This window comes from Talpa europaea (genome assembly GCF_964194135.1).
Source record: "Talpa europaea genome assembly, chromosome: 12".
Lineage (NCBI taxonomy): Eukaryota > Metazoa > Chordata > Mammalia > Eulipotyphla > Talpidae > Talpa > Talpa europaea.
In genome coordinates, this window is record NC_140079.1 from 38,532,764 (window position 1) to 38,546,819 (window position 14,056).

General features: G+C 46.6%; 1 protein-coding gene across 3 annotated transcripts; it reads right to left on the reverse strand.

The window, feature by feature from the left end:
- Window positions 1-863: 863 nt before the first annotated feature.
- FBXL12 (F-box and leucine rich repeat protein 12) lies at window positions 864-6,407 on the reverse strand (the record flags this gene model as incomplete). Of its 3 annotated transcripts, XM_084248854.1 has the most annotated exons (3): window positions 864-1,685; window positions 6,112-6,184; window positions 6,297-6,382. In XM_084248854.1, the coding sequence occupies 3 exons, from the start codon at window positions 6,380-6,382 to the stop codon at window positions 864-866; spliced, it is 981 nt and encodes a 326-aa protein (XP_084104980.1). The 3 variants fall into 3 exon arrangements, with proteins under 3 accessions (XP_084104980.1, XP_084104982.1, XP_084104981.1); XM_084248856.1 differs by lacking the exon at window positions 6,112-6,184 and having other exon boundaries at window positions 6,297-6,407; XM_084248855.1 differs by lacking the exon at window positions 6,112-6,184 and having other exon boundaries at window positions 6,323-6,382.
- Between the last annotated feature and the right edge of the window lie 7,649 nt (window positions 6,408-14,056).

Below are 14,056 nucleotides of genomic sequence, written 5' to 3' on the forward strand. Positions count from 1 at the left end.
CAAACCATCTTCTCATGCCTAGGAACTGCCAAATTCATTTATGCTTCAGGTCTTTGGACCTTGCTGCCTTCCTCAGCTCTTCCCGAGGCTGGTTTCTCCTCACCTCAGGAACCCGCCAGGTCCACTCTACCCAACAAGTGTATCTTCATCTCATGACCTTGGCTTACTATCTCAGTCTCTCAAGTCATTTATCATCCTGCCTTCTCCTCAGGTCTTACCTGTGGCCCCAGCACCTACAAAACCAGGAGTCAAAAAACATTTGGTGAATGAATAAACCAATTATTTTTCTTTAATAGCAAAATAATATATATTGTAAAAAATGTGGAAAATACAGAGTGCAAAATACAGAGAATACAACTTGGAACCCTTAGTAACATTTTAATTGTCAAAGCACCATTACTGCTTGCCCTTCCACTCCATTTTTCACCCATGTGTGCAGGTGCCTCGATGGTGTGTAGGCAGGTGGGGTAATGCACAGACAGTCCTTCCAGGCCTCCTATGGGCTCTCAAGTCCCTCAGGTCCCCTTCTTCCTATCCTTGTCCTCCAACATCGGCCTGGTTTCTGAGAATGACCCTCCTTGGGACCCAAGGCTGGTAAAGATATGGCTTTGTAACATCACCATGAGGTAGGTTTGCTCTATCCCATTTCCAGATGCGAGGAGCAGGCCTCTGAGGCACATTGAAGTCAGAGGCTGCACAGCTGGTAAACAACAATTACAACCACCTGGAAGCCTCTAGGCCCTGGTTCCACCTGTGGCCTTTAGAGTTTCCAGCCTGATGACCTGCCTCCTACAAGGCACCGCTCAGAGGGTCTAGGGTTCATTAGTGAAAGTTGAGGTTGGTCCCCCAGACAAATGGTGCAGTCACATCCACCAGTCCATAGACTCTTTGAGGCAGGCTCTGACAATGACCACACAGTGGGGCAGCCCTTTACACAGGATCCTCTCAGCCTCTTGACCCTCCCACCCTAACCCCTGTAGCTCAAGGACCCTAAGCTTGGGCATGGCGAGGCAGGAAGAGACAATCTCAGAGGCAGAAGGCATTTCAGGGGTGATGAGGGGACCCAGCAGGCACAGACTCTCCAGGGCAGGCATTCCCTCTATGAGAGACAGGCCAGAAGCCGACAGGCCCCTCACAGTCAGCCGGATCTTCCGGATGTCTCGAAGGTGGCGACTAATAGCCAACAGGGTGCTGTCAGCTGAAAGGGTGCAGCCCAGCACCTCCAGCCTCTGCAGGTAGCTCAGCTCCTGCAGGCCTGCATCTAGCCCAGTCTCAGTCACACGATAGGTGCCACCCAGCACTAGTGAGCGCAGGGCACGGAAGCGCGTCAAGCCCTGCAGGTGCTCATCACGGAAGGCAGGCACACGATCCAACACAATGCACTCAAGCAGGGGTAGCACAGTGGGGTCTTGCTCCTTGAGGAGCCAGGCCATGGAGATCTCACAGCTGTGCAGCTCCAGGGTCCTCAGGGTGCAGGGTAAGCTGGTGATGGGCATCATGCTCAGATCAGCCACGTGCAGGCAGAGACGTTTCAGGTTAGGGCACTTCTGGCCCAGAGCCTTCATCAGGGCAGGGGACAGGTGTGGGGCCTGGGAGCCTGAGAACAGGTAGCCGCCCATCCGCAGGGAATGGAGCCGGGATGCCATGTACCGGCGAAGGAGGTGCCACATGACTTTAGGCTGCATCTGTAAGAGCCAGAGACGGGGAAGAACAGGTGAGAGGTAGGGAAGTTCTTCCAAGGGTCTGCCTGTCTGGAGACAGACAAGCCTCGGACAAGCTGGGGTTCAGGTGCTCCCCTGGAATTGTGCCATTCCCCCACCAGCCTCACTTGGCCAGACACCCGCACAGGAGGAAAAAAACAATTTAACCCCACCATCCTGACTTCCAAGTTTAAACAAAAGCAATGGAGGAAAGAGAAGATAATAATAGAGCTCAGTAACAGATCTCAGAGTGCAACAGAATGGATTCTCATTATAATTTGGAGTAAGAAAGCAGAGCAACCCACAAGTATTTTTATCTCTATCTTTTATCCCCACCCCTGACAGATATAAACAGCACAAAATGAAACTTAAAATGGCTAAAACTGCCTAGGGCAAATTAAATCTAGGTTGGGAAAAAAAAAAAATCTCACCCTTATAATAATAAAAGCTGCGAAGTGAACCCTGGAAAGTTAGACTTGGTAGAAAATAAACATAAATAATTGGGAGCTCAGTGTACTTCATTCATTGTATGCATATTTTATCTACTAAAAAAAAAAACAGAAAGGAAAAAAACTGCATAGCATAAAATTTGTCCACTATTCTTGACCAATACTGGCCAAGAAAAGGTAACTCACAAGGGCAGAAGCCATGGGTGAGAAAATTTTAAATGGACACAAAACGAATGGATAAATCAACTTTTACTTGCAAAATGACAAGTTTCATTTTGATGTAGAGTTGACCCTTGAACAACCTGGGTTGGAATTCCCTGGTCCACCTCTATGCCAATACCCCCTACCCCACCCCACCCAGGTTCCGCATTCACAGATTCAACTTCCCAAGGATATTAGTTGGTTGAATCTTCCCACGTGGAACCCACAGAGGAAGATGCTATAAGGGACTTGAGCATCCAGGGATTTTGGTATGAAAGGAGTTGAGAAGGGGTGAGGCAATCCTGAAACCAAAGAACCACTGTAATTAAGTTTTGGGAGCGTGAAAAGATTTTCAGCTGGTGGCGGGAGGGGACAGTGTCAGTGCCCCCAACCTCCACAAGAGTCAACGGTAATTCATAATATCAAATATTGGACAGGATATGGAGAACCAGATCTGGAGCCCTGTTGGCAGGAATTGGTCTGGTTACTTTGCAAAGCAATCTGGTGGTTTCTACTGAAATGTAAAATGTGGATACCCACTACCATTTGTTTTTTGAAAGTATAAATCTCTGTGCTTTTGCATGCAGAGAATATCTCTAGGAGGATACACAAGAAAATGGGAACATTTGCTGCCTCTAGAGGAGAGGACAGGTGACTTGGGTAACAGAAGAGGAAAGACCTTACTCTCACCTTTTGCATATTTTGAACATATTATTTTAATGAATTATTTATTATTTTTTAATGAATTATTTAGCTTGTTTAAATGCACTCACTGACCTAGACAATACCCCTTATTTTGTTAATTTGCCCTAGAGGAACACTGGTTTCTGATAACATTGTTTTAAGAGCAGAAACTAGAGGGGAAAACATAAATATCCACTGACATAATAACAGTCACATATGTTGAGGTGTCATTAATAAGGTTAAAAACTAAGCCTGGCAGGCAGGTTTGGGAGGCTTGAATAGAAGAGGGAATGGATAAGACTGCTATGGGAACAGGGCCATAAGATGGACCACCAGGACCAGAAAAACCAGCCCAGCTCTAGGAAGGCAGGGCCAGGACACATTCTGTGTCAAAGGCCATCACCCTACACCAGATACCCCAGGTGCAAACTGATGCTCCAAGTAAGAAAGCCCTCAAAAACAGAGTATGAAAGAGCCTCAAATCCTTCTTCCTGCGCAGGCCACTCCACCTGGCCCCTTGCTCCCTTACTAGTATTTCAATAAATCCACCTTTTTGATCTCCACTGTTTCTGGTGAATTCTTTCATCCCCATGCCTCTGGCCTCACCCCAATATTACACTACTGCAACATAGGTAGCAACTAAGAACAAAGTACATCTAAAGATGGGTAATTCCCCAAGATGGGGAGAAAAATGGCAAAATGATACTTGTAAGTACAACGAAAAAGAAAACAATACTATATATTTTATATGGGCACAATCATTCTGATAATAAAGGCAAACATTTATTGAGTACCTATTTGCAAGGTGCAATGTTGAGCATTGAACTAGAAAATCCATATACTACCTGGTCATGTGGCAGGTGCCCCCAGAAAAATATTTTGTTGTTGTAAGAGGTAGAGCTAAAATTCAACGCCGCCTGACTCCAAAAGCTAGTCTTGCTCTTATAGACATTGCTCTTCCCCCCACTACACCAAGTCAAGAGAGCCAATGCATAGAAGGTAGGCTGGAGGGAAATGAAGTCCTCACTTAACATCGGTGATAAATTCTTGGAAACTGCAAATTTAAGCAAAACAACATATAAGGAAAGCAGGGCCTCACATAATATCATTTAGTTCAGCATCAGTCAGGATTGTTTTCTTCTCACCAACGTCATAATAAAGGACATAGAAGGACAATTATCAAGGATGTGTTGTATTCCACATCGATAACAGTGACAACAGTGGTTACTCTGGGGACAGCTGAGGACACAAGGGGACAACTGTCTTAGCTTCATCTGTGGCAATATTTCAATTTTTGGTTTTTGCTAGTCTTTCTTCACTGTTTTCTTTTATTGAAGTAACATCCATTGCTTTATGACATGATACAAGTTTCAGATGAGCATCATTGGTTACTTCAATGTTTTTATAGGAATTATTCAGGACTTGTGTGGTTTTTTTGTCTGTTTGTTTGTTTGTTTGTTTGTTTGTTTTTGTGTGGGACCCTCGCCGTGGCTGGGGAACGAACCAGCGCTGCAGAGGCAGTGCTCAACCGCTGCGCCACCAGAGGAGGCCCACTTGTGTGATTTTTTTAATTAACTTTCAGTAATATATAAATTATACCTCAAAAAGCATTGTAAAACAAATGTTATAGTTAATCTCTATTATATGTGCTAAGGTGTTTAGGGATGAAGTGAACTCAAGTCTCCAACTTACTGTAAGATGTATTTAAAAAATAAAATGGGTTGATGGATGGATACCACTGGTGGGTATCCTGTTTTCTCTATACTATTCTTTCAACTTTTATCTGTTTGAAATTTTTCATAAAATAGTGGAAAAATAATAAGCCAGTACACTGAATCAGAACCTGCATATTAACAAGATCACCACATATGATTAAAGGATAGTAAGGTTTGAGACAATGTCTTATAACACTGATTGTAAAGTAAAAAGGTGATAATAACATAAACATTATTTAACAGGAAAACAAACAAACTGTGGCATATTCATTTAACAGTAGTTAAAAGGAATGAACCAGGGCCTCCCTGGTGGCGCAGCAGTTGTGCACTGGGCTGCAAAACTGTCCACCTCTGCAGCACCCGTTCAATCCCCGGCTTCCAGCTAGGGTCCCACATGGTGCACAGACCTCTCCTGCCGCCTGCTGTTCCCCTCAGCAGTGTACTTCGTCAGCCTGTCTGTTCTGTTCCCTGCTCTGGCTCTGGTGAATTCTCTCACTCTTCCACACTTCTGACTGTACCCACTGCTTGAATAAATTAATAAATCTTTAAAAATAAATAAATAAAAAGGAATGAACTAGACTTACACATGCCATTTAGAACAAATCTCTAAAAAAGCAAAGTTGTGTGAATAAAGCTAGTTGTAAGTAACATAAGTAAAAAAGCATTTAGTATCTAAACTGTACAAGTGCATTGTTTTAACTTTAGAAATACATTAACAATACTGTGTATTGCTTCTGGGCACACACATAGGAAGTAAATAAAAACATGAAAGGACGGCTAAAAATTCACATTATAATTCAGGTTACCACTGAAGAAGGTTTCAAAAAGTGTGACATATATGTGTGCGTGTGTGTGTGGTGTGTGCGCGCGCGCGCGTGTTTATGTATATATGTATAAACATTTATGTGTATTTCACACTACCTGCAGCCAAAAGCGTAAAGTTAAAAACAGGTTAAATATAGGCGGTGTGCACATGATTTTTTTCAGATATTATATACATTTCTGTATATTTGAAACAACTCTTAATAAAAAGAAGAAAAAAATGAATAAAATGCAAATGGAAGAAAGTGGAAATGGTTCGGTTATACTACTGGAAATTGACTCTGAAAGTGATTTCTCGAAGAAGACTCATCAATAATACCTAATGCAGTCATCAATTAGCATTTATCGTATGTCGACTGAACTCTAGACCCTTAACGATTCTCGGTTATTCCTACTGATGGGGAAACTGAAGCCCAGAGGTCGCCAAAGAATAGGAAAGAGTAGTGGCGGGGCCCGGGGCTCCCTGGCTGGAAATCCAGGGTGGAAGGCACGGTCCTCGCGATCCAGCAACCCTAAGCCTGTGCGGCCAACCCCGCGTACCGTGTAGAGTGTCAGGTCGACGTGTCGCCACAGCCAGCGGTCGTCCACCAGCCTCTTCCACCGGTGACAGACCCTAGAGGAGGGGACCCGCCATTAGAACGACCCCGGCCGCGCCCGCACCGGACCCGCATCTCCGAACGCCGCCCCCAGGCCCAACCGCCCCTCTCCGGGAGGCCGGGTCTCACCTGGAGATGCGGATCCGGTCCCGGACCGGCAGGTAGGCGAAGATCTCCAACAGGACCGAGTCCGGCAGGTCGACAAAGGTCGACATGATCCAGACGACACGTACTTCCGCTTCCGGCTAAAGGACGCGGGACTCGCCCTGGAGAGGCGCGGATGGGGCGCGGGGTGCCGGCGGGGCGCGGGGTGCCGGCGGGGCGCGGCCGTTGGCTCGGGTAGCCGGCGAAGAGATTCAGCCGTCTGGCTTCTCGCGGCCGCCTATTTAGCCCCGGGACAAGCCAACCCCGATCCCCACACGTCGAGGGAGGGCGGGGCTAGGCCACAACCCAACCCCCAAGGCGTGGCTTGGGCCGTGACAGCCCTGGGAGCGGGCGTTGGGGGCGGGGACTGTGCTCGGGGCCGGGCAAAACTCGCGGCCCGCTGGGCGTTGGGGTCCGAGCGAGTCTGGAAGGCGCGCCTGGGGCTGTGATGAAGCCGGAGGCTGCACTGACCAGAAGGAAGATCCAGTCTGAAGGCCTGCGGGGCGCGGGGATGAGCGCCGAAGACTGCGGGAGGACGCGCGCAGGCGTCCGGGTTCTGAGTTGAGGTAGTCGTGGAGTGATGTCTTCCTTTTTACTTAATGCTTTTTGATGCACATGCATGAGTAGAACTTTGTAGACGTGAAATAGTTTGTTCAGAAGTCATGTTGAAATTTTCGTTTTGATATCGTCAAATTGTTTCCGAAGTTGTCTGAATTGACATTCCCCCCTAATACAGAATTGCTTTTTAAAATAATTTATAGGGCCTCCTGGTGGCGCGAGAGGTTAAGCCACAGCACTATGGAATGTCCGCAGGCACTGCAGCACGAGTTCGATCCACGGCCAGGGAGCTACCCACATGGCGCAGCAGACATCTCCTGACTCCCCCGCTGCTCCCCTCAGCAGTGTATTTCAGGCAATCAGCCTGTTCTGTTTCCCAATCTGTCTCTGGTGAATCTTTCCACACCCTGCACCTCTGGCCTGTACCCCAGTTCTTGAATGCATTAATAAATCTTTAGGGCCTCCCTGATGGTGCAGCGGGTTGAGCGCAGTGCTGTGAAACTGTCCTCAGCCTCTGCAGTGCGGGTTGGATTCCCGGCCTGCCAGGGAGATACCCACATGGCGCAGCAGAACTCTCCTGCCTCGCCTGCTGCTCCCCTCAGCAGTGTCTTTAGTCCGTCTGCTTGTTCTGCAACCCACTCTGTCTCTGATGAATCCTCTCACCGTCCTGTGCCTCTGACCTATACCCCAGTTCTTGTATAAGTAAATCTTCTTTAAAAAAAATTTATGAGTACTGAAACTTTATTCACACATCCCTGTATTGATAAGGTTGTTTCCATGCTTGTTACTACAAATGTTGCAGCTAAGCATTCTTTAAAATACACAGGTAGGGCTTCCCTCATGGCGCAGGAGTAAAAGCGCTATCAAGTTATTGCCATCCAGTGCAACACTAGTTCGATCCCCAGGCAGGGAGAAACCCACATGACGCAGCAGACCCCTCCTGCCTCACCTGCTGCTCCCCTCAGCAGCGTATTTCAGTGCATCTGCCTGTCCTACTCCCCATTCTCTCTAGTGAATCCTCTCACCCCGCCCTGCATCTCTGGCCTGTACCCCAGTTCTTGTATACATATATAAATAAATCTTAAATAAATAAATAAAACACATGTAGTTTAAGTTAAAATAGCTAGGTCAATCACGTTATGTTTTCATTTCTATAGGATAACCAGAAGACAGTCTGATGTGTCAAAGGAAAGGTGAGGTTTAATTTTTAATAAGTTTTGCTAACTCACTCTCCTAAGAGCCATTAATGGAAATAGAGTGTTTTAATACATACACACAAGGAGGAATTGGAGATATTGAGAACTATCTTAAAAAAAAAGAATATCCACATTCACACTTACCCATAAATAAAAATTTAAACACTGGCTTTTACACCTATCACATTAAGAAGGCTGCATACTAGCCTTGGTGTAAGGAAACAGACCCTCTTAGCCACTGCAGCTGGGGCAGAATTGATGAAAACTCTTCAAAGATGATTTGGCAATATCAGATTACTGTTGCAGTAGTACTACTTACAGGTAGTATAACTACTAGGATTTTAAACTGTCAAAAAAAATGAAGTAGTAGAACAGGGGCAGACAGGGCAACAGGGCAGGAGGCCGGATGGTGGATGGAATGGCCACCCACCTGCTGGGGCTCTGAGATGAGAGCCACCAAAAACACCCAAAAGGCCAAAAACCAAAAGCAAGGATTATAGTAATACAACACCCACACAAGAGGGGCCTATGGGCTATAGCCAAACAAAGGACAGTGCCTGATAGAGGACAGATCAACTGTCTGTGGGTTCTCACCCAGCCCACAAAATTGCAAGAGAACTCAGGCTCCAGGAACAACAACCGTGGGGGTTTTTTTACAAATGGGAAACAAAGAACTTACTGTATCCACAAGTGGCAGCTACCTCACCCGGGTAGCATCAGTGGTGGTCACCACCAGTCACCAGGAGTACTGGACAGCACTGGTCAGTAGTGATGGCTACCACTGGTCACTCAGAGGTGGTATGAGAGACACCCAGTGTTAACAGCTCTTTATGAGTTAGTTGGGTTATGCCAACAACAAATAGCTCTTTCAGACACCAAGCCCGGAGCCTTTGGTGCTCCCTTCAGGCAATGTCAGAGACAGTCTCTGACAAAGTCTTCAGCTTCTCTTCCCTCCTCAGCTGCTGGATGCTTCCTTTCTTCTTTCTTCGGAGGCCAAAACGGAGTCTTCTCCTTTTTCCTTCAGATGCTGGAATCATCTGTCCTCTTTGGGGGCTGGCATCATCTCTCCTGTTGGAGGACTGGCATAGTCTCTCTCTCTGAGCCCTCCAACCCTGCCTTATATCCTCTTTCAGGGACAAGTCTGATTGGACCAATTTTCAATCCTGTGGCTGATTGGACCATTTAGCACCAACCAGCTCATAACTTGTACATGATTGGTCCATTCCACCATCCAGGAAGTTCACTGTTACATAAAAGGGCTCTCAGGAGCAACTGCCACAACCGCCTTGTGGTGGAGCAGCAGGGTGAGAGAAAACCACTGCTCCTGCCAGCTCCCACCACTAAGGCAGCTGGGTTCTGGTAACAATTTGTCCTTCTGTGCTGTTTGGTACTGAAACTATGCAAACTAGAGGAGGTCATGGTTTTTATGAGTCCTCTCAAGTATGCTTACAATTGCAAGACACCACTCAGGCTCAGGATGCAACAACAACAATGGGGCTTATTAACAAAGGGAGAAAGGGCCACAATGGCCACAAAGAGCCAGCTGTCTTACCTCAATGTCCACAGTATTCAGGAGTCCAAAACAAAGGCTGCTCATGCAAGATGGTGCTCTCTCCTCAACAAGACCCTAGAGGCTAGTAGCACACCAATAAGTGGTGGTCAAAGATTCAACTCATGGTGGCAGTTGGAGGTAGTCACAAGTGGCACCACTAAGGCAGCACCACAGCAATGCAGCAGAAATTCAGAAGCCAGGCTGGACAGTGCCAGATGCAACAGCACCAGGCAGTGATATCAGACATGCTAGAGGCAAGGGTGGCAGTCAGGGCAGTGTTGCAAGAGGATTAAAAGCATGGACAGCTCTTAAAGGTGACTGGGCACAGATAAGCAGTGCCCAATCACCTCTTTAGAGGCACAAAGCACAGGCCTGTGGTGCACAGGTCTTAGAGATGCTTGGCACAAGCCAATAGCAAACAGCTCTTTCAGAGGCAGTGCTAGAGAACCAGGCACCAGTACCCAACACTTTCAGAGGCACCAGGCATAGGCCAGCAGCACCCGTCAGCAGGTGATGGGAAAGAAGAGCCAGAGCAGCAGCCAGGCAGCAGTTCCAACCAGAGATCAGATGCAAAGTTCTCTCAATAAATGAGGTTCTGTTACAGGGCAGGGAGAGGGGCACCCCAGACCCCCGCAAACCTGCCTGCTCTAAATAGGTTCTGCCATCTGCCACATCAATACAAAATATATGAGACTTTAATGAAAAGGAACTTTAATACAATCAGTAAACAATAAAGGAAAGGCAAAGAATATAGTTTCTAAATCAAGCACCCAAAGCTACCTGTCCCCTCATGAGGAAAAGTCCACTCAAGCAGGACTGGCCCAGAGCCAGGCCCCAAAGCCTGCCACAAATCTAAAGCATCTACCAGTGGGGATCCACAGAAAAGGATTAGAAACAACAGGACTAGTCTGGAGGGAAAAGAGCAAAATCACAATCAAGACAAAACCCACCATTGTCACCTCCCCACGGATCTCTCACCCACATCTGTGTCAACCAGTCCACAACCAAAAGGCAAGTGCAATTTCTTCACATGTCTCTCTGCTCCATGTGCCTCCTCCAGGTCTCCTTCTGGCTCCATCCTGTTTTCTTCCTTCTCAATCTCTGCAGCTTCTTCTCTCCCTGCTCAACTCCACCCTCCTTTTGGGTGAGGCAGGAAACCTGGAACCTCCCCCTTTCCTGGGGACCACCCTGTTACTGTTTCAATGAATGAGTGTCCACTGAGAGTCTCCTGATCAATGAATGAGCTATCTACTGCCTGACTTATAACCCCTTCAGGGTGCCCACCTATCAAACTGGATTGGTCCATTTTTCTGAATGCTACCATTTCCAAGCCTTGACAGGTGCCAGCGTGAGCTCAAACCTGATTGGTCCTTTCATAAAACTTAAATGGCACCAGTTCAAGTTCAAATCTGATTGGTCCATTTACAAACTGTGGGGACTTTAAAATGAAACCCTGTCAGCCCATGAAATCCAAGCTGCACTGAGGCCAGGCAGTCTTATGCTGTTGGTGGGTGGGCCCTGCAGTAAAGCTAGGCGGGCACATTCCTTCCACTGCATCTGAATGGTGCCAGCCAGGTTTAAACTTGACCAATGTATCAGTCAGGGGTTTTCAAAAACCCAAACCCAACCAGACCATGAAAAACCACCCTGAGCCAGCTTTAGTCATCTTGAGCAGGGGCACAGCAGACCAGGGGTGGGGGACATACTCAGCTGTAATCCCAACCCGGGTGCCATGATGGGTTCATCTGACAGAACAATCTTCAGGATATTGTTTGTTTTAAACAAGCAAAAAGTGTAGAGAGCAATGTATATAGTTTGATCTCACTCTTGTGTGTGTGTGTCTGTGTGTGTGTGTCTGTGTGTGTGTAGTCAATGAAATTCATACACAATGCATTACTGGTTTCACTTTTAAGTCTGTAGAAAAACTAAGTTGTTCATTTTTGCCCTTTAACATAACTTAAAAGTATTGTACTACTTTGTGTGAAAATACAAAATCCCTATCAATATGTTAAAATATGAAAGATTGTGTGTATCATTTCTGCTTCCTTTGAGGCAGCAGAGTGTTTCCAGAAAATGCAAATTTTAGTGGTGGTTGCCCCTGAGAAGGGGGTTAGGGATCTGAAAAGTAAAAATTTTATGCTGCCGTATACTTTTTCTTGTAAGATTTTGCATACTTTTTTAAAGATTTATTTATTTATGCATACAAGACCTGGGGTGTAGGCCAGAGGTGTTGGTGGGAGGGTGAGAGGATTCACCAGAGACAGAGTGGGGAGCAGAACAGGCAGGTTGACTGAAATACACTGCTGAGGGGAGCAGTAGGAGAGACAGGAGAGGTCTGCTGTGCCATGTTGGTTGGCCTGGCCAGGGACCAAACTCGTGCTGCAGTGGCTGCAGATAGCTTCCTAATGCTGAGATTTAACCCCTTGCACTACCAGGAAGGCCCCCATATGTATACTTTTATACTGCTTGAAATTTTATAATGCATTACCCTTTTAAAAAACATAAATCAAAAACCCCATAAATCCCAAATATATATTAATAAATCAAACCCTATTGATATTTTCCCTCAAACAGGAGCACCCCCGCCAAAAAAAAAAAAAAAAAAAAAAAACTTCATGCTTTGGCAACTATCCTGTGATTGCTTAAGAAAAAAAAAATAACAATAACGAAGAATCACCAGAAGTCAAGTCAATTGTCAGGACCACAAGCCCTAATCTTTCTGCCACAGTGCTCTCTAATCCAGGTTCCCCCTGGGAAGCCCACACTGTCATGCAGGGGCAGTGTCTCTTATGTGCTCTCAGTGGCCTGGGCTTCCCACTTGGAGCACCTGTCACATTGTATTGTTTTGTTTACTTCTTTACTTTCCTCCTCTAACAGCCTGAGTAAGAGGGTGGCAGGTGAGACTGGCTAGTTGTTCTATCTCCCAAACCTGCTGATAAGCTCAAATGTTGCAGAGTATGATCAGGTCTGATGGCTGATCCTAACACCAGGCAAGTTTAAGGACCAGCATTGATGGGAGCCATATAGAAATGCCTGAGGTATGTGCAGTCTGTGGGCCAGCCCCAAGCTCTGGTGGCATCAGCCTACAAAATGTGCTGCAGCCATACCCAGGCAAGCCTGGCAGGGTCCAACAGTGGCAACACCCCAAACCCCATATTTCTGGTTCAGGGCCACTCAGGTGTGCATACAACCCCACTGAAGGCTGCCAGCATCTTGGCCTACTGCACCGCCATATACAGCTCAGCTGCAGGGTCCACCACTGATGTGAGATCACCACACCTCAGTGTAGGCCAGATCTGGACAGGTAGCTGAGTTTTCACGTATGAATACTGTGTCAGGATTGTAAACAGACCAATCAGGTTCAAGCTTCCAATGTACCAATCAGTTTCAAGCTCTCACCAGTACCACTCAAGGTTTCTGAGACCATTCAGTATTGTAAATAGACCAAGCTGATTTGAGTTCAACCAGAACCACTTAACCAGATTTAATTGTAAATGGAATGAGGCTTCAAAGGTGAGGACCCTGAAGAGGACATAAGCCAGGGCAGTAGCCAACTTAAGTCCATTCACCATTCACTAGACAGCTTTAGATCAGCTTCATCAGGACTCCTGGAAAGACCTTCACAGACAGATTCATCAGGAAGATTTGCAGGGACAGATAACTGCATAGACTTTTTGAGACCTTTGCAGAGAACTTTGCACCTAAGCTTCACTTCAAACTGCAGCCTGATCTCTGCACCTGCCTCTAATATCCCCTGCAGTGAGTGCCCAGTGTCTCTAAAAGAGCTGTTTGCTGTTGGCTTATGTCCAGCATCTCTAAGAACTGTAACACTGGTGCCTGTTCTCTGGCACCATTATCTGCTGACCAGTGCTGACCAGCACTGCTGACCTGTGTCTAGCCATCTCTGAGAGTTATCCACTACTTCTGATCCCCTAGCACAGCTTAGTACTATCCTATCTGGCATCCAGTGCTATCCAGCCTGGCTTTTGGACTTCTGCTTTTGGCTGCTCAGTGTCACCTCAGCAGTCCCACCTGTTATCACCTCCAGCTGCCACTGAGTTGGATCCTGGTGCAATGCTTACCAGTATGCCACCAGCTTAAGGGCCTCATCAAAAGAACAGCACCATCTTACATCGCCAGCCTTTGTTTTGGATTACTGGACACGGCAGATACTATCTGGCACAGGGAAGCTATTTGTGGCCTTGGAAACTCTTTCCTTTTACCCCATCTTCCTTTTGTTAATAAACCCGATTTTTGTTGTACCCTAAGCCTGAGTGGTGTCTTCCAATTGTGAGCTCAAGGGTGAGAACTTATAAGCAGTGATCAGTCCCCAGCCTTGGCACTGTTTTACTCCTAATCAACTCCCTCCATCAGAGGGTGAGTTCCCCTCTGATGAAACCTAAAGAAGGCAACTGCCTTTAAGTTCAATGCAACAAAGG